We start from the raw sequence: 27,594 nt of genomic DNA, 5'->3' as shown, positions 1-27,594 counted from the left end.
TATCTCAAAATTACAAGAAAATATCTCGTAAGACATAATTTTGTTCTAGTAATATATTTAATAGATCTTTTCTCGTAATTATAAGATAGTAAGCCATAATTATGAGATACGGAAGTCATGATTATGAGATAAGACCTGGCTTTCTATTCAGTGCCAGTCATTATATGGTGCCAATCCACACTCCATTCCAGTAGGTGACGGTAATGAAATATAAACTGGCTTGCAAGCCGCTAAAACATACAGTGAATTTATTTCTCGCGAGAATTCCGTTCATTTGAGCGTGTCCTTGCAATTCAGAAATGGGGTACTGGGACCTACCAGAGGGCACAGACTGCGTCGAAAAAACATGGATCACTACCAAGCTCGCCACCGCTTTGGGTAAATATCACCATTCATTACACAATGTCGAGTCATGCTGGCTAAAGATGCATGGTGTTGTGCTGGGTAGTGACATGTAACTGTGCGATAACCTAATGTTTTCGCTAATGCTAAGGCTTTTGAGCTAGCTGGTTAGCCCAGGACTATCATGAAGTTATGGTATGCATTCTGGTTACAACCCAATGCTAAGCTAAACCAATTTGATTTAGGTTTAATTTTTCGAATTTTGATGTTGGGTGTTGTTGCAGTACATGTGCTCTAAAGCCCCAAATAGCCAATGTGTGAGGTCTCTAACTAATAGTATGTTTCTTGCTGCTAACAGTGAGCTAACACACAGAAATCTCTTGCCATGCACAAACTTTATACGGTCTATCCATTTCAACACGAGATCATTTTTTTTCTGCCACAGTACTGAAAGTCTTCTTAGCTTTTTTGTTCCTCTCATCTTTAGTTAACGTGGCATACTGCTTAAGTTCAATAAAACACAAGGAAAGAGGTTGCAGCCAGACTGTTTAGATTTGTTAATGTGAAATTTACCGAGAATGTTAAGCAGCCGAGTTTTACAGGAATGCAATGGAATTAATTTTTTATACTGGGTAGTTTTATTAACTTTTATCAGAGACAAAGAGATTCGCTTTGGATAATCCGCTGTTACTGGTGAATGGGGCCGTTTTCAGTTAATGTTAGTGCTCAGGGAGTTATTTTAAACCCAGCTGAAGCGTCTGTCGGTGGGTGGAACCGCCATCGGCTTCAGCTTCAGCACCAGCTGTTCGATTGGGAGGACGGATAGAGTCAATAGACACGGCACCGGCAGCAGCCGACACCAGCCGCTAGATTTGTCACAATACCAGAAATTTAGTACCAGTACCAGTACCAGTGAAATTCCACGATTCTCGATTCCCAATCCGATACTACGGCAAAAACAGAAACAATACAAGAAATCCCATGTACTTGAACATACACTCCTGTATTAAAAAGATTTGAACGTTATAAAACAACAACAGTGGCATGTAGCCTTCAAGTATTTGAAACAAACAATACTGTGCTTAATTACAAACAATCAACTTTTTATGATGGCACAGTATTACAATTGCAATTGAGACATGAAAAAAATATGGAAATAATGAATAGATATAATAAATAAAGTGAAACTATTATTAACATTGCAAAAACAGTGGCATGTAGCCTTCAGGTATTTAAAACAAACAAAACTGTGCTTAAAATACAATCAACTTTTTATGATAGCACAGCATTACAATTGCAGTACCTGGCCAAGACATGAAAAAAATAAAATAAAAAGGTAAACATTTTTATTAGAATAAGAAAAACACTGACCAGGCTCCAAGTGTCAAGTCCAGCACTGGCATATAGCCTTAAAATAAGAAAAGCAACTGACACGAGTTGAAGAACTGCAAAGCAACTGAAAACTAGCTGTTTCAAATCAGTCTCTGACTTTTTTTATGGCCTGTCTTGGTTTGAGGCCTCTATTTGTCTTGGTACATGGGTTCCACTTCCATCATCAGCAGCATCCTTACTTGGTCCAAAAGCCTTTGTTTGACATCATCCATTCAAGATTCAGTTTATTGTCATTTTCTTGTGTATTTGCATACACAAAAAAACTAAATGCTGTTTCTCCCAGCCCACAGCAGTGCAACAACAACAGAAAGGATAACGATATACTGTACATCTAAAAATTCCCTTTAAAAAATGATAAAAATATATAAAACCCAAGAGAAAAAAAAAAACAAAAAAAGAACAAGCAGTTAACAGCACAGTGCATTAAAGTGCATTTAGAGAGAAAAGTACATGTCTCGGTTTGATGTAGACAGCTCTCGCAATGAGTGACCAGCACTGATGGGGGAAGTTATATAATCCATTTTGCTGTCCAGAGAACATTAGGCAACATGATTGTTGGAACTACTGGTTTGTATGGGTTATAGTAAGCCTAGCTAACCAGTGTTAAATAGAATCGGTAATTCCCTGTCATCATCACGTTGCTTGAGATATTCTTTGATTGTACCCTTCATCTCCCCAGTAAGTAGAGTCATCCTCTTAATCACTTAGACAAGTGAATATCTTCCACTTCAATGGTAATAAGACAGAGAAGAGGTTGTGTGCTTCTTACCACTGAGTGCATCAGTAAAAGGACTCAGTGGTCCAAGGACTTCTTTCAGACTTTCAGATGTCAGTGTCTTTGGGCATCAGATGCCATTTTTTTCTGTCCTCTGCCAACACCACCTGCCTGTTGTTGGAGGCATTGTCTGTTGTGATGTCTGCCATTCTTGAAAAGTCTAACTTCTGTTCCTCTTCAATCCTCTTTTCAAAGGCATCCTTCAAACTTTAGCTGTGTGTTCTGTGTTCAGGCTGCTACAGCCTAAACACCAAAAGTGTGTCTCCCATGACTTGGTTATGTACTGCATAGTAATAGCCATGAAGATGTCTGCAGCTCTGCTCATCCACAGATCAGTTGTACAGGCAGATTTCAGTCATCAGGTATAGATCAATGACTGTAAGAAAACAGGAGACGCCGCACACACAATGTACTAACGCACGCACGCACATGCACACACACACACACACACACCTCTATATACTCAGAGTGCAAGCAGTGGTTTAAATTTACTAACATGGTGACAGACAATTAGTCTGGAAATATTTATTTAAAATGCTAACGTTATATTTTGATAATAGATGACTCAGACTGAACAATAAGGACGTTAGCTACTACTCTGAGCTGTGGTTACATTACATTAGCCTGAACACAGTAGTCTTAAGCGTTAGCCATTGCAAACGTTGTATGGAAACATAGGCTACACAGCAATGGCAGCTGTCTCAAACGAAAATAACGGTGACGTGTATTTCAGGATAAGGATAACAAGGATAACGCTGTGGATATGTTGTTAATGTAACATTAGCATGAATTGAAACTCATCCACTTTGAATTCTTTGAATAAATCTGGATGTCTGTCTTTGAGGTACTTCGCTAAGTTGGACATGTTTCCACACTTTGGTCTGAAAAGTTTAATGGTTTGCATACTGTTTTTTGTGGATTTATTATTCATCCCTGATGATCTGCCTCGAATGTAAGGTACTTCCATACACAAGTTTTACTGTTCTTCTTTCAACAAGTTGAGGCAGAGTTGTCGCTGCAGCTGCACTTGCTGACATTTTCCACGTGGCCTTCATGCAGGTGGGCATTCCTCTTCCTTTGGCATTTAATGGCAGACTAGAACACTTGTAGGTGTATATGCTCTCCTAGTCAGTTCCAGAAGAATTGCATCCCCAGTACATATGGTACTGTAGAAAAATGAGTCACATTTTCAGAATTTAGGTATCGACTTTTTACCCTATCATCGGTTCTCGTGACATCCCTACTGGCCACCGCTCACTGCTTTGTGTTCAGCACCGGCTGGGAGGACGGGTAGAGTCAACTGACGTGGTGCTGGCAGCAACCAACACTGGCTGCTGCCCTCAGCTTCAGCTCTGGCTGTACAGCTGGGAGGTCCCTGGCCAGAGGGAAAGCATTTGCCGAGCAGCACTTCAACAAAAAGCACGACGTGAGAGGCACTTGCTCCAAAGGTGACGGCCACAATGAATGTTTTGAAACGGATGTTTCAGAAGTGAGTAACGTTAAGTGCAGTGAACTCCATTAGGGGGGAAAAAAAGACAATTTAACATAATGATGCTTGGTGATGGTTTGCTTGTTAACTAGTCACAAGTCCAAGTACAAAATATGTGCCAAATTAAACAGTGGCTCCTATCGTTACTTTATTTTTAAAATATCCATGTTGCTTGCCTTTTACCTACAAATGAGGCCTATATTAAATTATATATTTTTATATAGGAGTTTGATATGAGCATTGTTAACACAGGCTGTTCAGTTGGGCCCTGCTTTCAGTGCCTTCAGTGGACACACCCCCAGTGTTTCAGAGCAGAGAATCCTGCTTATTTTTTCACTATTATGTAACCTAATTTTATATACTTGGTGACTTTTTTTAATCATGCAAACTTGGCTCAGTGTTGATTACCCATTTTTCTGTGGTGTGACGAATTCAGAACACACATATATATTATTGCTTTACATGTAATTTATGCTGAATTAGGGCTGTCACATTAACCGCAATATTGCAATACTGCACTATAGACAAGCAACCGTGGTGAATGGCAAGCAACTGCCACAACCGTGTTATGTTGATGTTTTTCCTTTTTTTTTTTTTTTTGTTTGAGGCTAGGCCCTTCTTGTTTTATGCTTCGATGCATGTGTATTGAATGTTTGGCTCATCTGGTGGCTCTGGAGGATCCTGCCTGCTAGGGCTGTGCAATATGACGATATAGCCTATATCGTGTGATGAGAGAAAAATGTCTATCGTTTCATATTTTGCTCTATCGTTTATATTGTTGTGACGCAAATCACCCTCTTCATGGCAATATTTTTCGTCATTTGGAGTCTGTCCATCTTTTGCGTGGATTACATTGATAAATTACTCTTCTTGACGTTTTACTCGCAAAGCTTTTATTGCACTTATGGTATTGAGTTTAGTTGTTGTCAACTCTTCACTGCTGTCTCTCTGCTGCGCTGCACACATGCAGAGGGCTCAGTACCGCAGCGCTGAGAAAGAGCAGCGGAACGGCGACTATAAATGATAGCAAAATGCAGTAGAGACTGTCTTTATTTATGTTATTTACCAAATTTATGTGCACTCTTTTAATTTCAGCTCAGTGTGAGTCTCTGCTGCGTTTTGCTGTCATTTATGGTCGCTCTACTCTCCTCTGCTCTCTATAGCCCCATAGCCCGTACTCAGACCAAACCAGGTGGGGCAGCGTACATCCACAGTGTTGAGCGGAGGTGTGTGTGGGTGTGGGCGTGTTTGTGCTTTAGAATGTAATTGCTGTGAAACAATCAGAAAATAATGTTTTATTGATCTGATTCACCGGCTTCCTCACTACCAGTGTTCCCTCTCTTCATTCACTCTCTAGCTCACTTGACCACAGCTGCTCTCTCTGGTGCTCTCAGCTCTCTCTCTCTTTGTCTCTCGTCTTTTTTTAAAGTCAGGAATCCAAAAGAAAAGTCTAACTTAACTTTTAATGTTATCAAACGAAGAGAAATGTCCTCCCCTCATTCTAGTAATGTCTTTGTCCGCCCTCATGGCAGAGTTTATAGCTCTGATCAGTCTGATCTCCATCATGCCTCTGAATCCGGAACAGCTGCATGCTATGTAAAAGCACACACGGAGGTGGCTTTATGCCGGTGGGGGGAGACGGAGGGGACGGACCAACTATTTATTCATTGAATTAAAATGTGCTGTATCGGGATAGGTATTGTTATCGGGATATGAAATGACCTATATTGGGATATGAGATTTTGATCATATCGCCCAGCCCTACTGCTCGCCACACGCTGAGCGCCAGGGAACCTGGTGCCCAACCCCCATAACAGAGCTAGGCTTGAGGTAAGCTGACTGGGTTGATGCTGATGCTTGGTAGTTAAAAACATGTCTGTATGACTATTATGTCTTGATTATATGTTAGGGTTGGTGCTGAGCAAAACCTGTTGCTGTGTGCAAAGGTGTTACCAGTGTTACACTGTGTTTGGACATACACCGATAACATTACTTGCCCACCGCCCCCACTGTCGTTGGCTTTTTTTTTTGTAGAAATAAAACCCCTTCAGTTCATTTTCGCATATCAGCACCCATGTTCATCAAATAAAAAACTCTAATTTGTAAAATACTAAGTGTGTTATCATTACTTAGTAAGAGAAGACACTACAATTATAAACTGAAATGTCTGCTCCGTGACCGTGCAGAGTCGCAGCAAAGAGTAGCGGAGTGAGATGTCTGTCTTCCCTTCTGCTCTCAGCTGTAAACACACGTAACTGTTAGCAAGCAGCTGCTCTCATGTCTCCCCGGGTAGGCAGGATGCTCTGGTAGCTGCAGCCTTTATGTCACACACTCGCGCGCTCTCTCTCTCTCTCTCTCTCTCTCTAGACCACACTCACCGTGCAATAAGCTATTCCTTATGCTACTTGTATATTTTCCCATTGCCATCTTTGATTTTTGGAGCCAGAAGTGACCATATTTGGATGAGAGGGTGGAGCTGAACCTAACACTAGCTGCTAGCTTGCTTAGCATGGTGCACTTACAGTCTATGGTTAACTGTGGTAATGCTAAAGCTAATTTTCGCAAGTGAAAAAGAGGCTGAAAACCATTAAAACAAAATGTACTTACTGGAAAAAAAATGTACATTTGACTCCTCAGAGGGTCTCTTAACACAACCAAATGCTGAACAAGACTTTTTTTAGGCAACCAAAACATTACAATTAAGTTCTATGAACTGAAAACACACTGAAATAGCAACGGCGGTGCATCCTCTGTGAATCTTGGGTTACGCCATGGTTGCGTTACCTAATCAGTGTTTGCCACTGTTGTAGCAACTTACCTGTGATGGCACCCACCAGTCACTCAAAGCAGCCATGCCCTTAAATATGCATTACTTTAAGCCGTAGTAAAATTTAAACAGACGAGTTATATTAAAATTCACTCCTTGTACAGTTGTCATGAATGGGGATATTGACTATAGAGACCAAAACCAGTCTTTGTACCAGGCTGTAAACATGTTTATTTCTGCTGTAAAGTTGGGCATTTTAACATGGGGATCTATGGGGATTGACTTTTGGAGCCAGCCACAGGTGGCCATTCGGGTAACTGCAGTTTTTGGCACTTCCAGGTTGGCTTCATTTTTCAGCCTCGAAGGTTGCCACTTACAAAAAATATGTTTGACAAAATGGTGGAATGCAATACTTTGTAAGCAATTTTACGCACAGCTTTTACAGAGAGTTGGCTTTTACAGTAGGTACAACTGTACAGTTGCTGAATGAGCAGAATAGACTCAGGCACCTCACAATTTTTTTGTTTCCCCACACCGGATTCAAAACGATAGATAAATATATATTCCATGAAATATATGAACATCTTAAACCAATTACATGATGCCTGAATTTCATAACCAGGCATGTTGGAGACAAAATTGGAAAAATTAAATAGGGTGTTATATTAAGAGGCAATATTGTTTAGATTTTTTCCCCTTTGTCATAACACATGCTATAGGGTGTATTTTCATGAACCCAGCAGTGCAGAGGTATGTCCAGTGTACTTTTTGTATTTTTGTGGCCAGGTCTGCAAGGCACACCTATGGCGCACTTGGATATAGAGACGGATCAGAAAGAATACATTATCATAGATAAGTACAAATGTACCAGTAAGAATACAGGAGCCCAAATATACTGCCAGTTGTTTGGCATTGATTTTCGTGATTAATCGATTAGTCGTTTGGTCTTTAATGTTAGAAAATGAACATATTTAAGAATGTTTCTGTAAGACAAAAGCTAGTTTTTAGCTCTTAAAAGCTTTTCAAACTCAATGCTACAGACATAGTTACATTTGTTTGTTTTTGTAGATTTCCAATTTGTTAATTTGTGTGTGTGTGTGTGTTTTCAGGCCTGGTTGGTTCAGCCTATCACATAGTGGCTTTCCAGCCTGATTCTGCAGTGGCAGCGCTACAGAGGGCCACCAACACCACTGTTACCATGGGTAAATATTCATATTATCATTCACAAATCCACAAGTACACAGCTCTCTGGTCTACAGAGCAAAGGCGCAGATTTGGTTTTGTAGGGACATTCATTTGTTGGATGAAATATGCACACATACAGTACATGAAGAGCCTGACTCTGAGACTAAAATTGATATTTAAAATGGACATGTAATAGATTTTCACAATACTTTCTACAATAAAAATAAAAATCTGTTGGTAATGTGAGTGTGTTTGAGTCAGTCAGCCGTAAAAGTGTTCCGTTAGTCCAGTTTAACCAGCAGGAGTTTCCGAAGGCTTGTGTAATGTGTTTTTCTGCCATGGAGAAAATGGTTAATGGACTGTACTTGTATAGCACCTTTCTAGTCTTCCGACCACTCAAAGCGCTTTTTACACTACAAATCACATTCACCCATTCACACACATTCATACGCTGATGGCATAGCCATCAGGAGCAATTTGGGGTTAAGTATCTTGCCCAAGGACACATCGACATGCGGACTGGAGGACCCAGGAATCAAACCACCGATCTTCCGATTAGTGGACGACCCGCTCTACCTCACAGCCGCCCCATAAATTCATGACAAGTCCACAGCGTTTTCCTGTCTCTACTGCAGAAATGGAACATGTCATGCTGCCAAATACCACTGTCACAGATAGTAAGGAACTCAAAAAGACAAACAGGCCGTCTTATAAATGCTAACTGCTGCAGAAAATAATTTTTGGCCACCTCCAGGAGCCTGGAAGGAGAGCATGTGGGGATGTAACACTATGATGCAGGGCTGGGCGATTAATCAAACATTTTTTTCAATTACAATTTTGGCTTCCAAAGATTATGAAAATAAGATAATCTTGATAAAACAATTATTGTGCTGCTTTCCTTTCGCAGTGATGGTCTTGTTTTGTCTTGTGTTATAAGAAATTCAGTGCACACCCATTCCATTACAGCAGTGCGCTTTCATCCCTCCTTAAAAGCCCAAACTCACTCTCACTGGAAATCGACATAGTACGCGAGACATGTGTAAGCATGCTCTGTCCGTTCAATCCACACTGACTCCGACCTGTGTTCAGTGTCTCTTTCCAACCCTGTCTGTGATCAGCAGCTCTTGGGGAGCTGAGAGGACAGCAGCCAGCCAAACTGCCTTCACCAGGCTGACCTACAGCAGATATTTACTGAATCAAAATCGTTTTCATGTTGGCTCCATGGGAAGAAATCGACAGTGTTTATATTTACTGATTCCACCCACTGTAGCGCGTGAGGGGAATCTGCCTGTGGTGAAACAGGCACAGTCACAGACATACTGAGAGCCTTGATCATTCAACATGGATACCATTAATAAGTTCAAAACACACGTACAGTGGAATATTTGTGTGATTTAAACAGCTGTCTGTGCAGATTACGCTTAACTAAATGCTACAGAAATAGACTGGGAGCTTAAAAAAATGAGGGGGGGGATTCTCAGTGAGATGCCGATGTCTTGCATGTGTCTTGGAGTTTGTGTGGATTGATACATTTAATAAAATGGAAGCATTTCTGTTCCATGACTCAGTGAGTAATTGTGTTAAATAATGATGATCTCGGTATTGACCAAAATAATCATGATTATGATTTTTGCCATAATAGAGCAGCCCTACCATGATGTAAGTTACATTCAGTATTTTTCTAAACACAGGTGTTTTTAAAAGTGGGGGGTCGTTTTATAATCTGATAATCTATTATAATCTTGATTTCTCATAATACCATCATATACCGTGTAGCCCAGAGAAATGTCTTGAAGTTAGCCCAAGCCTAGCAAAAACAATAGTGTTCCTGCACCTTCGGTGCTTGGACAACTGAAGATCAAAACATTGAGGTGAAGTGGATTGAGGTGAGGTGAGTGACTTAGAACTTTCCACTTAAGCCCTTATACTTCTTGTTTGATTTGGCTGTATGTTAAGCATTATTGACCTGCATTATCCTAGAATTGAGATCAAAGTAGGCACTTCAACATCATGGTTTCATTTCAATCTAATGTGCTGAAGTACAGATCCACAACAATGATGAATGTATCGCTGTCCAAATCTCAGTCAAACTGCTATGGATGATGGCATCAAATTGTGCAATGCTAATATGTGTATCTGTGTGTATTGTGCCAGCCACCATGGGAGCCATCTTTGGCATGGCAACGTGTCTCAGTGCTCAGGCTCGTGAAGCCCCAGATGACCCACTGAACTACTTCATTGGGGGCTGTGCCTCTGGGATCTTCCTGGGAGCCAGAAGTGAGTAACCATACTGGCAGAGAGAGACCCTGGGTGCTTTCCATTCAGCTACGGATGCCTCCTGTATTTGTAATGGTGAACGCACTGTTCACCTCTTGTACACCCCTTCAATCACAATCTTTTTATTGACTGGTCAGCTGATCTGATGGTACAGTAAAAAGAATGGCTTTATTATTCTGTAGTATTTATAATATTGCATAATTGTAATATTGTAGATAAGAAACACTGTATGGCAATATATTTATTCATATAGAGTCTATTCACTCTTTGCAACTTTTACTTCATTAGCCTTTTCTTTGTATTTTATTTTCTCTTCCAAGTCAATCTTCTAAAAAAAGATTCAGCCACACAGTCCTATACAGCTTCACTGTCAGTTATTATTATTATCATTATTATTATTATTATTATTATTAGCCTCATAATTTCAGCCTGAGCCTGAAATTGATATCTGACTTTCTGTACGTGCAGCCTCTCACAAACTTTAGGCTATAGATTTTATTTATGGGTGATTTCATTTCTCCCTCATGTCTGTTCTGTTAATAGACATATTTTAATTATCTGTTGGTACTGTCTCTATCAGTCACAATCTGTGACAACTTTACACCATATCAGGCTTCAGATGTTTTTCTCTTAAACTGAGTAGCAGTGCGTCATGAATAATCTCAAAATGAACCTGGAGTGAGCGATGAATACAGTCCCCCCCCCCCCGCACATTTCCCTGTTGCATCTCTTTCTTGCATTGCTAAGACTTGTGAATGAGAGAAGCAAGGAGCCATGTTAGCCAAATGGAAAGCACCCATTGTACCATCACTAGATAGCTGTGAAGCTGTGTCCGCACAGGAATTGTTACATTTCTGAACATGTCGCCACAGATCTGGTGCTTTGATCGCATTAAGGCTACAAGGCTTAATTGCCCCAAAGTACTTGAAATAAAATAAAGGTACACACAGCATCAAACACCATTTTGGTGAAGGCAGGTTTTCCCTAGGGTTCTGGAGGGCCTAGGTGCTGTGTTTGCGGTTGGTTAGTTACTGGGGGGGGATGTGTGGGAACCCTGATAAAACTAAATATTGTTTTTAGAGCAGCAAGGTGTTTACTACAACAAAATCACTATTTGAAAGAAATCTAAAATGTCAATAATCAATAAATAATAATCCTGACATCAAAATACTAAGTGAAGTTTACAAAGAATGAAGAACACAGACATCATTCACAAATATAAAACAACAAATAATTGATTGCATAAGTATTGACTTCCTGTGGTCAGTCAGTATTTAGTAGAGGTACTTCTGGCAGCTGTGATTCTTATGTTGATTTATCTCTGTCAGCTTTCCATATGTGGAAATTGTAGTTTACCACATTCTTCTTTATAAAGCTGTTCTAACTCTGGTACATTTCATGGTGACTGTGAATTAACTACGAGTCCAAACATTGACTAGTGTATTAGGCTACATGTCTGTGTTTTTTCTGCCTTCCTGTTACCCTCTACCTTTACAAGCCTTCCAGATCCAGCTTTGAAAAACAGGGTGCCAATACTGCTGCTGCGCAACCAATTGCCCAATGAGGACAAATACAATGACTGATTGACTAATTGAATTCTTTTTATAGGTACTATTTTTATGGCAGAAAAAGTGTAAAATTATGCTAACAGCTTGCCTAAGTGAAGCCATAATTTTGTGTGTGTGTGTGTGTGTGTGTGTGTGCGTGTGTGTGTGCGTGTGCGTGTGCGTGTGCGTGTGCGTGTGCGTGTGCGTGTGCGTGTGCGTGTGCGTGTGCGTGTGTGTGTGTCCAGCCCACAGTGCTATGACCGGTACATCAGCGTGTTTGGGTCTGGGAACACTGGCCTTCTTCACTAAAGTCGGCAAGATGGAGGGATGGAAATTAGCTGGACCCCCCAAACTATGAGAAGGAAGATGGCTGTAAGATGAACAGTCTGTTGTACATTAAGAGTTCATATAATAAAATTCTTCTGAAAATAACATAATACACCCTGAGTCAGTTCAGTTAATTTCTTCTTAAATGTTCAGAACAGTACTCCTGAAGTAAGGTTTTGACAGATCTTCTAACAGATTTTTTTCTCTTTTATGGATTGTTATTAACAATTAGTTTATTCCTGTTTGAAGCATTTGTTTTATTATGTAGAAATGCTCAGATTTAAATTATGGTCATGAAATTAATACATTTTCCCAGATGGTTCATGTTGATATATTTGTCTCTCATTCACATAAAATAATATTCATGGTAATATTGATGTCATCAAGCTTCATAACATAAGTTACCACATAGAAGACACACATCAAAAAAAGGTCAGTTTTAGGTTTGTTAGTTTTGGGGGTTATCAAATTCGGAGCAGCGCTTTCATGATCTTCTAAATCTGAAATATTTCCTGTAAGAAATCTGTGGAGTGCAAAAGTGCTTAAATGGAAAACTGTCAGGTCATTAGGAATATCTCCAAAGGTCTTTATAAATAGATCTGGACTGAGGAGGCAAGATGTTTAGTAATCCATGTAACGCTGGACAAAATGCATAAAACTAGATCAGTAATCATTAAAATGATTGACAATGGGTAAATCTGCTGAAAAAAAAAGCTTGAATTAAGGCCACAATGTTTCACTTAGTAGCTAAAGGCCTCACCTGTTAAGCCAAAATGTTTTTGATTATTGAAAAATATGGAATCAAATAATGGTCAGAAATATTTTCAGCTTGTAAAATGGTTTGTGATTGTGTAGAAAAGTTTTGCAGTTGTAGAAATATTTTGAGCATGTGTGAAAAAGTTTTGAAGCTGTAGAATTATTTTGTGCATGTGTGAAAACGTTTTGTGCACACAGATATAATTTGCACGTGTAAAAAGGTTTTGTAGCTGTAAAAATATTTTGTGTATGTGTAATTAAAATTTGTGCAGAATTTTTTTCAATAGTGAGGTTTCTCAAAGTCTGAGAGACGGACACACAAATTTCCTACCTGTGTGTGCGCGATTCTGAAGTTACAACTACAAACTGCAAGTTACCAGTGCGAATTTTGATCCTGTTTTTACGTATGAATCCAATTGGTCAAACGCAGAGTCAATCTGTCCAATCAGAGGGCAGATGGTTCCGTTGCGTTTATCCCCCTGCAGGTCTTGAAAGATGGATGACGGTACGAGCTCTCCTGCAATCCATGTGGGTTTTATTGTACGTGAGGATGCTGTAGATATTAATGGTAAACATTTAATGTGTTGTGTATTTAGCTTATAGTTAGTTCACTGTTATTGTAGGCAACGCCATTGTCCAAATGCACATTTTCAAGTTCGGGAAGGCTGCTTTATGTACCCAGAACAACAGTAATGTAGCTTTCTGTTAGCAAATGTCCACTAGCATTACCGAAGTGGTAGCATCAACACTGGGAGGCACTTTTCAAGCTGAAGGCTAACTAACTAACTAACTACTACCCTAATTACACATAAGCCCCTTTTACACAGCTTGTTCAAGGCGGGAATAGTGATACTGATAAGCTGGCTACGGAGATAGTCACAGAGCTGGATCGACTGTATGTGTAGGGGTTAGAAACGGGCAGCCAGCACGGCGAGACATGGAGCTGACGCTGTTGTGTTAGCCCATATTAAGACCAAATCAGGCAGTATGGCGTACAGCTGCAGAATTGAGCGGAGGTGTGTGAGCCATGGACGTATAGTTAGAGCTAGATGGGGCTCTGCCACTCAGCCTTGCAGCCAATTTTTCCCAGTGGCCACTCGCGGTATTGCAACGAAAAATCCCCCTGCGGCCCACAGACCAACATTCTAAAAGAGACAACTGTTGACAGGACACCTTGAACTTCAAACAAGGTCAATTATGACTCTTTCTATTATGAATTTTGGATCCATGGAGGTTTTATATTTGTAAAACTTTCCTTGAGCAAAGAAAAGCGATTTAAAAATCTGTCACGTCATTACAAAGTAAAGTCTATGGGCTGAGCGGGAACTCACAGGCAGGGCCAGCCGGGGAAACACTACTGTGCATATTCAGTGGGCTGCACAACACGAAAGCAAACCTGGAATTTAGAAACTTTTTTGGCATATGCGCCAATTGAGCAATTCCTATAGTACTGAATGGGTGCCATTTTTAGTCCAGTATCCAGCTCTTATAATACATCCATGGTGTGTGAGTGTGTCTGTGCTTTAGAACGTAACTGCTGTGAAACAATCAGAAATTAAAGCTGCAAGCAGCGATGATCGGGCCCTGGCACATTCGCGCACGTCAGGGCAGGTTGCAGTTGAATGGCTTTTATTGCAGTCATGCAGATATGTTCAGGACGGGACTGTTATCAAACATTGCAACAAGAAGTTCAATATCACGTCCTGTGTCCACTATGTGGTGCTAGAGAACACCCACTGATTATATATCATGATGCTGCACATCAACTGTTGACCACACCTTGAAAATTTCATATGAATCAGATCATGTTTGTCATATAAGGCTGACTTCCTCTTGTCACTATGTGGCGCTAGTGACTTAATATTGACATGTAGATGTGTTCAGGCTGGGACTCTTATCAAGCATGAGAAATTTGGTGGATGTTGGAGAATGCACATTCAAGTTACAACAACTTCCTGCTTCATGGCAAAACATCAAAGTTTCCTGTGTCGCCATGGCAAGGGCGTTCAAAAAAAATTCAAGATTTTGATAACTTTTCATTGCAAAAGTCTTTAGATGACACTGACCAAATTTGAAGTTGGTTGGGTTACTCTAGGAGGAGTTTGTGAAAATACAACACCTGGAAATGGCAAAAAGATGTGCAAAAATTGCAAATTAAATTCAAAATGGCCAGCTTCCTGTTGGATTTAGGGCATGGCTCCAAGAGGAATGTTTGTGCATCTGGCAATGATACATGTGCCTACCAAATTTTGTTCATGTACGTCAATTTTGGAGAAATTTTCTAGGGCACCCTCAAGCCATTTTGCCACACCTATGGCGAAGACCCATACAATATTATATTTTTCATGACTTCTGACATAAGTGCAAAGAGTCATAGGTTTTCAAGCACATTTAGCCCCTCAAAAGTGAGTTTCTTCCGGAAGAAGAAGAAGAATACAGAATAATAATAATTCCGTCAATTACAAGAGGGCCTTTGCACTGTTCAGTGCTCGGGCCCTAATAATAATAGAGAGTAACAATAATTCCTTCAGTTGCTTGGGCCCTAAATAACGTTTTATTGATCTGATTCACCGGTTTCCTCACTACCAGCGCTCACTCTCTTCATTCACCCTCTAGCTAACTCAACCACAGCTGCTCTCTGTCTTTTTCTCGTCTTTTTTCTTAAATTTCTTTGTCCAAAAATCACATTCACACTAACTCTGTAATGATGCATGTTATTTATCCAGTCACTTCATGCTAGTCTCCTCAGATTAAAACAAGCCTGTAAACTGGTATTATTTTGGTGTACCATGGCAGGGATTGCCTAACATCTTGTAGTTTGTTCTGCAGAACAAAGTCCATGACTTTAACAGCCTTATATATGACCAGAACCTGTTTTTCATTCTTTATCTAAAAACATCCAGGCTTATTGTTTTATGACATTAGTATATGCTATAATGTATGGTATACTATATAACTTAGATTAGTCATTTTGAGTCAATTTAGAGGAAGACAGAACCCAGGGTTTGCATAATGCTTAACTTTTGTACATGAGCTCAGAAAAAAGTCCTATTTATTTGTCATTGTTAATGTTAGACTATTTGACTATAAAGGTTCTGCAAAACAGGAGACTGACCATCAACAGTTATGTGTATGCATGTAGCATATTAATATTAGAATATTAATGCAGATAAAAAGTTATGCACGCTGTGACATGGCCCTCTAGACGCACCTCTAGACATCCCTTTGCCATCCCTGGGCCTTTTCAACTGCCAAACACCGCTGGTGACGCTACACCAAAGCAACGCTGGACCTTCCGAGATGACGCTTCGACCACGACAAAACACGTTAACAGTAAGGCATAACATGATTTTGTGATCAAGGATTGATGTTGAATAACGTTAAAATTAAAAAGATAATTTATTTAGAGAAGTACAGTTAGCTTCCCTTAGCATTCCCTGTTGCAATATGTCACAGACCTCGAGCCACTCTTGCTGAATATTTCTTTATTTTATTTTTATAATCATGTATAGGCCTTATTATTCTTTATCTATTTTCGAATGCTTTGTCATGTATTGTCAAGATGTCTGGCTATTAATAAATGTCTTCATTTATCTTAAAAGTGATTGGTTGTTTTAATTGAGCAACCATAAACAAGGTCACTGTTTGGGACAAAAACTTACAGCTGATTAATTGACCAAATGGAGAATTAAATTCAAACTTTAATGATTCCTCCAAACATTAAAGGTTACTTCTAGGAGGTGATGCCCACAATATTGAGGTAATTAATCATTTGTACTAGTACTAATACTTATACATATGACTGTTTGCAGATGGGTGAATGTGGCATGTAGTGTAAAAGTGCTTTGAGAAAGGTGCTATAGAAATGCAGTCCATTTACATCAGTCACTATCAGTCATTCATCCTGTCCTCTGCTCCCCAGGAGGGGCTGATTTGGAAGGCGGGCTGCCGCCTCTGCCAGTAGGTAAGTTTACAGGAGTTTGCCACAAATTAATGTACGGTACATTACAAACCAAGCTAAACTACAGAGGCCGAGAACGGCCATGTTTGCAATTAGTTTTTGAAATGTCGTTATCTCAAGATCACAAGTTAAATATTTCATTATCTCAAGAAAACAAGCTATGTTATCTCAAGATAATCACCCCGTTTTCATGAGAAAACAAAAATTTTGTCCCTCTTACTACTTACAATATTTATCAGAGATCAGGAGTGAAATGCCAGGATGTAAAGATGGCGTCGTGACAACTGTAGCAACTGATTTAAGTTGAAAATGTCAGATCCAGGAGTACCCATTATTGATCAACGCATCAGACAGTACTTCAAACAACCATGTCAACTAGAGCTCCAGCAGTAGGCTGCATAGATTATGTTGTTGTTGTTCCTTGATGGCGTGATGATGTGTAAAGCTCACTGTGCAATATAATATTATGGATTCTATTTTTGTGGAATAGGGCTATTCTTGATCAGCATAACCCATCCAACCCCATAAACATGATGTTTTGATTATGATTAATATCAATGTACCTGTCTTTTTACTTTTATTTATTATTATTATTTTTAATATTTAACCTAGCACCAACATTATTCTGGGCTAACATACATGGGTTATCTCTTCATGTTTGACACTGTATATATAGTATTTAACCCACAGAAATGATTTAACCCTGGTTAGCCTGAAACAGAGCTGTCCCTTGTGGTGCTGATTAGGCTTCTGTTCACACGCAGCAGCTTGTTTTCCTTTCCCTCCACATCCAACTACATTGACTGCTTGGAGTCAAATGTAGCTACAGCTTCCCTGACTCCAAGCCAATTTGACCATGAATATGTATAGTTACCTAAAGCGCAATGTCAACGTCTATTTTCTTGGTTGCCATTGGCTGACAAGACACCTTGTTTAAAGTGTTACTAGTTAGGCTTAAAAGGAAGAAAATAGTGCAGTGCTGCATTGAAAGCATGATAAACATGTAGGCTAAACATTATGTTTACTGTGGCTGGACCTAACTTCATATAAAAAAAAAATGGCAGCAAAATATCGAGAAAATGGCACTTTGTTTTCTCGAGATGACAAGATAAATTAACCCATTATCATGAGAAAACGAGCTTGTTATCTCAAGATAACAAAATAATTAACTCGTGATCTCGAAATAACGGCATTAAAAAAATTATTGCAAGCACGGACGTTCTTGGCCTCCATACTAAACAGTTAGGCTACTTACAGATAGCTTTCATTTTAGCTTTTTCATAACAATTTATTATCTTAACCAGCGCGGTGTGGTTGTGTAAAACATACCCAATTAGATTTTGGATTTTTTGGAGGGGGCTTATTTTTATTTGACAGTCAGTGCAGAAATAGGAAATATGGAGAGAGAGATGACATGCAACAAGAGTTCCTTGTGAATTGAACTGTGGACGTGGTGGTTATGTGGTATGTGTCTTAACCATTAGGCCACTGGAGTGAACCAGGGCAGGAAATCTTAATCCAAACCCCTCTCCCTTGGTGGTGGAACAAGTTGCCAAACTCAATTAGTCAGCGGAATCTCTCTTTGTCCTCAAAAATTACTTGAAGACCTACCTGTTCAGAGAGTACTCACTCACTAAATACGCTCATTTTACATGTCTTCATCCTTCTCAGGTTGTCTAAGAAAGGTTTCTGCTAGATGCTTGCGTATATTTTACCTCAAGGATCTGCAAGCCTTGTGGCAATTGTGTCAGTGGAATGTGGAACTGAATATCAAGGCACTTATTCACAAAGGCTAATCCTTGATCTACTGTACCTTGGATCGTACCTCATTTGTACATTGACTTGGACAAAAGCGTCTGCCAAATGAATAAACGTGAATGTATTTATTATCAGCTGACAATGAACAAACTGGGTAGATAACATTGTATTAAAGCCATAGATTTTTTGTTCTCCCCCTTGAGTTGATTAAATTATTCACAACTTGTTGAACACAAATAAGAAATGCCACCTCTCCCCTTTTGTCCATACTTTCTCATATGCCCTGCCAAAAAGGGATCAAACTGTGACAAGATGTTTAAGTAGTTTCCATTGTGTTGGGAACTTAACAATTCATCATCTCCCCTAAAAGCAAGTCCCATCTCTGCCAAAAAGCTCTAACTCCCTCGAACGCCTCTCTCCAAGATTGCTTCTCTTCTTCACTCTGTTTCATTAGGCCGGAGTCGACAGTCCCGGCTGTCACTCTGCAACACAGTGCAAGGATACAGTCTTTATGCTCTCCTCTCCTCTTCATTTCGGGCAGTATATATTTCTTGTAGATGGGGAATACATTATCCACTCCCTATCAACCACTTGGCAATTGAGATTTAAGCTGCACATTACTTAAGGCTCAAGTTTTGCTGCCAAATCTGTTGTCCCTCACAGAGGCAGGATAGTGAGGATGTCAATTGTGGAGCACCCCATGGTCAAAAAGAACTGCTTTGGCCTGCTCACTTTGAGTGTTGCCCAAGATTGAACCGGTTTTAAAATTTTAAGAACCTGGGGTATTCTTAAGGAAGGATCTTTTATACGTTTTGGTGTAACTTATGGTCGCACTGCACCCCTCCTCTTTGTCCTCTCCTCTACTCTCTGTGTCTGTGTTTGACCGAGAGTGGGGCTCAGCTCCTCCACACACACACACACACACAGAGTGAACAGCAGAGAGGTGGAGTGAACCAGGTGAAGTAAAAGACTTGAGTTGACAACAACACAACACTCATTATTGTAAGCAATAAAATCTTTGTAAAAAGAGTAAGAGCAACTTATCAAACCACCTGTTCAACAAGCATGAACATAAAGAAAATATTTTTAAACACGAAAATGCTTGAAAATCACAAAAAAATATTTTCCTAGGTTACTGAATTGAGTTTGGCAATTTGTTCCACCACCAAGGGAGACAGTGTTTAGATTAAGATTTCCTGCTCTGGGGCGCCCCAGTGGCCTAGTGGTTAAGGCACATACCACAGAACCACAACATCAACGGTTCAATTCACAGATGGGGGACTCTTGTTGCATGTCATCTCTCCAAAATAAGCCAGTGAGGCAGGACTATTTGTCGTTTGCATATAGTAGGGAACAAGAAGGTACATAAACCTGAATGTGGGAGTTCAGGTAGGTGGGTGCTGTGCTAGTGGGTACTCTGTAGGTTGAAGACCAGCCTAAAACTGTTCATTTATTAGCTTTATTTCAAACACAAAGTGGCTAGTTGGAATATTTGTTTAAAACTGGATGGAGCATTTTGTTTTGTTTGTCATTAAATTTGGTATGTGCTTTAGATTCTCACGAAACGCTTTGTGCTGTAAAAATGTACCATAGGTATCAGCAAAAGATAAACCTGACAGAGGCATGTAAGTCTGTGGAGTCAACCTTTAGCTTAATTATTCATCAGTTTGTTATCAAGACAGTCAAACTTCACTGGTTAGCTATAATAACTTGGCAAAGGCTTACATGTATGAGGTCAACACAGTAAAATCTGCCAAAAGTTGGATGAGCCCAGCATTCATATCAAATAATGTTTTGACCAATCAAGAGGTACTGTACTGGTGGGTATCAGACTATGCTGTCATAAACCCGGCCTTATATCTACATTCTTTCTCTCAGGCTAAACTAAAGGTGTCTACTGACAACCCATAAGGTGGCACAAATTGTAAATTGTAGGTTTACCACCCATTCCAGCCATTTCTTGATTCCAAATAATAGATATCTATACATAATACATTTTCACTTCACAAAGGATCAACACCATCTGCAACAAAAAACAGCAAAAAGGGAGACAATTATACAATTATTTTGTTTTGCTGCTGCTGTCTTGTTGAAGCCACAGATAGCTGTGTGACGCAACAGACAACACAACCTGTGTTAACGCATAGCCATTAAATTCTCTTAGACCCACAAGCTCTCTCTGAATACATCTATCACATTTGTCTAATAGCTTCTTTGGAAGTGTGTACCAATTCCATGCAATACATTAACAGTCTGAAGAAACCTGAGTGCACAGTTTTTGCAGGTGATATACAAGAAATTAATGTATTGCAGCATTTACAGGAAACAGGAAATCACAGGCAGCACACATCACAGGACCAATGAGCCCTGTTAACACATTCAGTTTTGCCTTGGACAGATCTTCCAAAGCAAAATGGGGAATTGGATGGGAGGTTTTTTTTTTTTTAGAAATTTCAAGCCTCAGAAGAGCTGAAGAAACGAAGAAGACACCACTGAATAGCCAGTCAGCACCACAGGATCCAACCTCGAAAGCTCACAATAACTTTTAGAATGAGATGGGTGTTGTGTCTCATCTTTCAGCCTGGCTTACCTTATGTTCTACTGAATTGTAGTTATGTCTAAATCTTTGAAAAAGCTTTACACTTTTTGTTTCATCACCAGCAATTACAAGGTGAGAAGCAATGTGGGTTTCATTTAATTCAAACTGGCCAAACTGTCAAGTATTTCACTGCCATTAAATCGGGGTAACCAATACATTTTAAGGGTATAAACAATGTTGTTTTGAGTTCATGTGCAGTGAGTTCATGTGCATTTTATACTCATAACCAAATATTAACTGCACCTATATTGATGTGCGTACAACTTAAGTCTTATGTTTTGCCAGCTAACGAAAACTTTTAGATTATCACATGCAGTGAATGTTTTCCAAAAAATATACACATTGACCTTCAAACAAACGTATTCATACAGACTGGCTCTTAAAGCTACAGTATGTACATTTTTTCTAATATTTTTTGTTGAAATATGCTCCAAAGCATATCTTAATGTGGAGAGGTTTTGTCAAAGGATTCTGTGACTCCAGACTCACTCTGGCAGCAGCACGGAAATATTCAGTTTTTTCAGTGAGCCTTGCCCTTCTAACCAAACAGAAAAGGCCAAAGATGGAGACGGGAGCTCACAGCTGTAATGTTTTTTTATACACTGGTGTTCCACACAAAATCATCAGACAGCCGCCAGACACAACTCTACTGCCACAGTGAGCACATCAAGGCACACTGTGACTTTTTTCTTCCTTGGATGACAGGGAGGTGTGTTTGATTTACAATTTGTGTGGCCTTTATGGGTGGTCAGCAAACACCTTTAGTTTAACCTGAGAGAAAGAATGTAGATATAAGGCCGGGTTTATGACAGCATAGTCTGATACCCACCAGTACAGGGCCTCTTGATGGGTCAAAACATCATTTAACATGAATGCTGGGCTCATCCAACATTTGGCTGATTTTACTGTGTTGTCCTCATACATGTAAGTCTTTGCCAAGTGATTATAGCTAACCAGTGAAGATTGACTGTCTTGACAACAAACTGATTAATAATTAAGCTAAAGGTTGACTCCACAGACTCACATGCCTCTGTCAGGCTTACCAGCAGGAATAACTAACTCTTTTACACAGAGTTAGGAGAGCTCATACAGAGGAGAAGCACTGTTGGACTCAGTGTCTATAAGCCGTCAAACCAGTCTGGAAAATAATAATCAACATGTCTGCTGGTCTCACTACAGGTCAGAACTTTATTTCACTCAGTTTTATGCTTGTAGGCTCTGTGTACTACTGCTTTACAACAACTAGCTTTATTTTCATCAAAAGCAAATTGTATGAATGTATTGCTTTCCAGAGCATGTAAGACAGGAACAGGGGAAAGCCGAGAGACAAATGGTAAATGAGACAGATCTGTGTTATGACACAAAAAAATAATTCAGCAACTCTTCACAGAGAGGGGCAACTCATTTTATAGTCTGCTTGGACTTTTCACTACAACACCTCTTTGTATTATATTACCTTCAGCCTAAGTTTAACAAAAGTCTTTGCTTTAAAGGCCTATGGGCTAAGGGGTATAATAAGGAAGTAGCAGTTGGGCATTGTATCTTTAGTATTTGTTGATGCAAGGCCCTGTTGCTGAATGACAAACATATCTGCATTCACCTCCATTTCATGGCTACTACCATGGATACACTCCCTAACAAACTATGCTTTATTCCTTTTCCATTTGTTTTCGGTTAACTTGCCTGTAATGCATCATTTGACATACAAATCACTACAGACACCAGATAATGTTTTCACAATAGTCTTTACAGCATTCGTTATTTCCCCCATTAGATAGATAGCTCAATTTTTTCAGGTTAACAGGTTGACTCTCCATTGCTCAATACAAAAAAGAAAATTTTACTCTCTCAAAAAAAAATTTACATCTTAACACATCTTAACACTTAATGTATAGATAACTTGAACTAGTTTCTACAGTTGACATCAACATATCCGTCCATTTTTACTGAAGTTCATCTTTTTTGGGAACAACTGTCATTCACAGTGCTCTATCAAAATAGCCTCAAATTTAGTCTTCTCTTGATCGTTCTCTACATCCTGGAAAGCGTTCGTGACCTGCTGTGCCATCGTCAAGGGCTTTTTCTTCACCATGCAAATGATTTTCTGCTCATCTACAAGACTTGTGCTCTTTGGTCTACCAGCTCGTTTGCCATTTTCTAGTTTTCTAGTGCACACCTTTTTAAGAGTGTACCCAACTGTTGATTTTGGCAAACCGACTACCTTTGATCTCTCTGATAGATATTTTTTTCCAGTCTCATTATTCATTTCTACACTTGCATGATCACCTCTTTACTCTTCATATTGACAGACAGCTCCACCTCAATCTAAATGGCAACTCCTAACTCTTAATCAACTCTGAACCATGCGTGAGCTCTTTTGTGCTGAACTAACGTTGAAATGACACAGCTGCCCAACAAACATTTAGTAGCCAAGGGTCCAATTGCTTATGAGCCCTAGCACTACGTTTACAATCAGCTTACAGTACTCATCGGGGGGTTGATGTTATTGCTGTGTTGGATACCACCTGTTTGTGGTAATGTGGTTACAAACAAATGTTTTTAGGGATACTCATGCAAACGTTGGAACAAGAACTATCTGAAGGTTTTTATCATATCAATTGATAATGTACTTTAGAGTTGCATATTCCTAAACAAATCTGCAATTAGTCAAATGGAGTAGATGTCTCTCTGTACCATGCTCTCACTACTTTACGCTTGTCCTCGTCTTTTCCTCCATGCAAATCTGTTTTTATTTCTTAAATAGAAAGCATTTCAATAGCGTTTGTTCAGACGTAAAAATGACCTTGACAGCTGGAAAGAGGGCCGCATCTTCTGAATGCCTGAACAGATTGAGGGCCCACTTTTCTGCTCTGTTGGTTAAGGTCTTCAGTGAACAGCTGCTAACGTCACCAGACCTAGTGTGAAGCCTAGGCTCATCATAATCTGTTTCCACAAGTTTCAGACCAAGGACCCGCTTATCTGAGAAGCATGCAAGTTGAGGGGCTTCTATGGAGATGAAGACAGTCCGGGATGCAAATCCAGAGAACCTTAGAGCAATTTGCGTTACAAAATCCTGCACTGTAATCACATATCACATCTATTCCAAAATACTTCAGTTCTTTCTGAAAGTGAACTGATTTAAAGTACTGAATGCTTTGTCAGATTTCTTAGTTTTTTCTGGATGTATTATTAATACATTAATACATCCATGCCCCACTCGCATCAATATTGGATACTATGAGCGTCATGCCCCTCAGTGTCTGATACCGACCATCCGATCTACTATGAATCCTCCATTCAATGCAAAGAAATTGCATAAAAATTGTACATTCTTATGGATTGAGTTGTACAATCCTCTAACCCAGGTTGCAGAGGTTGCAAAACAAGTCCATTCAATGGAGCGCATCTGCAGGCACTGTTATTCCGCCCGATTTACTATGCACCTGAAATTGAAATCCAGAATTGGAAACTTTGCGATTTGCTGACCAGAGAACCTGCCCGGAAGGTTAAGGTTTTCTTGTAATGATATCTTTAACATTTCTCCACACAAAAAAACAAAAGTGCCCTTGATAAATCAACAGTACGATAGATTAATGTTAAGGCCATCAGTTTTAATTATTTCTCATTCAATTCTGATAAATAATGTTGGGGGTTTTTTTGTCAAGTTTGAATAGCAGAAGGCTATGGAAGAGCATTGTGTTGTGGGTAATCTAGCACTTTTTTGGTTACTGTTACTGTGGGTTGTCTGCCATCAGTGGGCTCCATTCCATTTCAAATTGCCACTGTTCTGCTGCAACCCGAGTCCAAACACCACTATCTCTGTTAAGAGAAGCCATTTTATACTCTGTGACTGTAAAATGTGAAGTTTATCATTTAATTTGTATTTCCAAGAATAAGTGGCTGAGGATATTTAATATGAAATCATCTTTCTTAAAACATAGAGTCTTCCTCAATTAATATTGAGCCACGTCATCCAATAAAGCTTGTGTGTGTGTGTGTGTGTGTGTGTGTGTGTGTGTGCATCGAATCTTGTACCATGGCCATATAAACGGGATAAAGATGGTGTTATCAAACTGGACTTTGAATTTCACATTCTTTAATCCCTGCACTTGTCACTTTCATATATTTCATCTGGACTTTAGATTGTGCATGCATTCAACCTCTACTGTTACATAATTTAGTTGTTTATGCACATTTTAATCTTTGCTCTTGTCACCTTCATTTATTTCATACACCCTATTTCTTTGTCCATAGTGCAGTCCATATTTCCTTTGTACAGTCAATATTTAAAGTTTTATATCCCATTTCAAAATTGTTACTATTCCCTTCTGTAAATAGATTTTAAAATTTCAATGTATTTTTTATATTACTTTGTTTATTTCATTATTGTTATTATTACCTTACTTTCGTCAATTTTTATTCTTCTGTGTTGCATTTTTTTGGAGCAAACACCAAGACACATTCTTTGTATGCTTGCATTGGCAAATAAAAGGTTCTGATTTAATGGGCTATGTCATGCTGACATAACATCCCAAAACCAAGAAACATAAAGATACAAAAAATATCCAGGGCTGGGTAAATAGTAGCTTATGCATGAATGAGAACGGGTTGGAATGGGTTAACCCAAGCACTTCATGCCTTCCTCCAAGCCCGTAGTATTGCCCTAGATTGTGTTACCACCCCCTTAAACTCCTCAGTGTACTCTCAATTCAGTAATTACAACGTCCAATTCTAGGAAAAATACTAAAAATTTTTACTACAATTCCCTAGAGCCACGCCATGCAGCTTGATGCAAATCAGCACCACAGTTGTAGTTCTTCTGGTGTGGTTATAAATAGGGTCACAAAAAATATATCTACTGAATATATCAAATATCTAGTACAGTTGAACTAGTATTTACACTGCAACTGGATGATCTATGTTAAGAAAAAGTAAAGATGTTGATTTATTTCAGATATTTTAGCCAAAACAGCAGTCAAACATGCCAAGTCCACCCATAACACAATGCGCGTCCCTAGCCCTCCACTATCCAAAACTGACAAAAAAAACTTTATTTCTCAGAATCAAAGACAATCAAAATGATGGCCTTAATATTAATATATTCTATTGTTGAATTATCAAGGACACTTTCGTGTTTTTGTGTTGAGAAATGTTAAAGAAAAAGAAAACCTGGCAGTGAGGAAATACTTCTGGGCAGCAGGTCCTTTGGTCTGCCCACTGACTGATGCTCACAGCGTCTTATAGCCCGGGGGTCGGGTTAATATTGAAATGAATGGACGGCCAGAGCAGTTGCTCTGAGTGTCTAATAACATGAGTGGGTTTACATTGGAGTTAGTTGAAAGCCTGGTGCGTCTCATACAGATGCTAAATGGTGTCTTGTGCGTCAGTGTCAAATGCCAAGGGCCGTGACAAAAGCGTTGGTATTTGACACCCTGGGAATGAGAATGGGTTGGCATACCATTGGCCAGTTTTCGATCTTTAGTGAGATGACAAAATGTAAATGTAGATGTAAGTCCTGCAGTCCAAATCGGCAAACAAATGTATCAGTCATGCAGTAAGACCCTGAGGCAGCTGTTTCCAACAACTACTGAAATGTAGAAACTGCTGTGGTGAAATATGTCTTTCCTCAGGCTGTGAGACTCCTCAATTCCTCCTCCGCACTCCAATATCAAAAATAGTTTTATTTTTACGACTTATTATTTATTAACCCTTTATATAATTTTTGTTTTTGTGAGTCGCATAAAGGGACTACAATCCACATTTCATTACACAAATTTGTGTTGTAAAATGATAATAATAAATGAATCTTGAGAATCTTGAGGTCTGGACAACTTGTGAATTTCGTCCGTACCAAAGAGAAAATTCTAAGTACAAAAAAATTGGTGAATGATATCAATTCTCTTAAAATACTGGTACATGCAACTTAAGAACTACTTTTTTTCATATGAGTGGTTCTTGCATGAGGCGCAATATTCAAAAGACATCATTTGCTAGAGGCATGATGAAGTAAATGTCAGAAATGTAACTGTATAGTTAAAGGATGGCAAGCCATGTTAAGCCAATACTGAACAGTATTTCAACAAGTCAACAAACATCCCAAATCCAGTATATAACTAATCAAAAACTGTTAGAGAGTGCCTCTTAAGAGGAGGGGTTTACAAAAAAGGCCCAGTTGGGCAACACTACTTGGGCTACTTTGGACTTTTTTGGGCTACTTTAATTTTTATTAAATTGGGTGGGTAAAATTAGTCTTGGATGGGTTGTAAGATATTGCTCAACTTTTTACCATTTAGGCACTTTCCACCAATGAAAAGTGAGGCTAAATTCCAATAGATTTGTCCCTCTACTCATCTGAGTAGATCGAGACTGACAGTGGGCTGAGTTCAGTAGGTTGATGCCACTATGATTTAGAAGAACAT

At 39.3% G+C, this 27,594-nt stretch overlaps 2 protein-coding genes across 4 annotated transcripts in view; both read left to right on the top strand.

Moving 5' to 3' along the window:
• Positions 1 to 227: 227 nt before the first annotated feature.
• ndufa11 (NADH:ubiquinone oxidoreductase subunit A11) lies at positions 228 to 12,213 on the top strand. Its single transcript, XM_067598081.1, has 4 exons — positions 228 to 378; positions 7,875 to 7,967; positions 10,105 to 10,227; positions 12,020 to 12,213. The coding sequence occupies exons 1-4, from the start codon at positions 300 to 302 to the stop codon at positions 12,130 to 12,132; spliced, it is 408 nt and encodes a 135-aa protein (XP_067454182.1). The 5' UTR covers positions 228 to 299; the 3' UTR covers positions 12,133 to 12,213.
• Positions 12,214 to 12,369: 156 nt separating this feature from the next.
• The window catches only part of slc5a9 (solute carrier family 5 member 9), a 65,733-nt gene continuing 50,508 nt past the window's right edge, over positions 12,370 to 27,594 (top strand). The window contains exons 1-3 of one of the 3 annotated variants that reach the window (XM_067598076.1): positions 12,370 to 13,397; positions 16,063 to 16,190; positions 16,780 to 16,821. In XM_067598076.1, coding sequence (XP_067454177.1) covers positions 13,264 to 13,397; positions 16,063 to 16,190; positions 16,780 to 16,821 — 304 coding nt within the window. In that variant the 5' untranslated portion in view covers positions 12,370 to 13,263. Of the gene's footprint in view, positions 13,398 to 16,062; positions 16,191 to 16,779; positions 16,822 to 22,196; positions 22,355 to 27,594 lie in introns of those variants that run through there. The other 2 variants (XM_067598077.1, XM_067598078.1) reach the window with 2 other exon arrangements.

Source organism: Thunnus thynnus, chromosome 8, assembly GCF_963924715.1.
Source record: "Thunnus thynnus chromosome 8, fThuThy2.1, whole genome shotgun sequence".
In the NCBI taxonomy this organism is placed as follows: Eukaryota; Metazoa; Chordata; class Actinopteri; order Scombriformes; family Scombridae; genus Thunnus; species Thunnus thynnus.
The sequence above is the reverse complement of the archived record's forward strand: the minus strand, read 5'-3'. Positions and strand labels throughout refer to the sequence as shown.

Bases quoted from the DNA above. Each gene is read 5' to 3' on its own strand.
- ndufa11 (XM_067598081.1), top strand. From the start codon at position 300: ATGGGGTACTGGGACCTACCAGAGGGCACAGACTGCGTCGAAAAAACA. The intron at 379-7,874 runs GTAAATATCACC...GTGTGTTTTCAG, and splicing joins CAAGCTCGCCACCGCTTTGG to GCCTGGTTGGTTCAGCCTAT. The intron at 10,228-12,019 runs GTGAGTAACCAT...GTGTGTGTCCAG, and splicing joins GATCTTCCTGGGAGCCAGAA to CCCACAGTGCTATGACCGGT.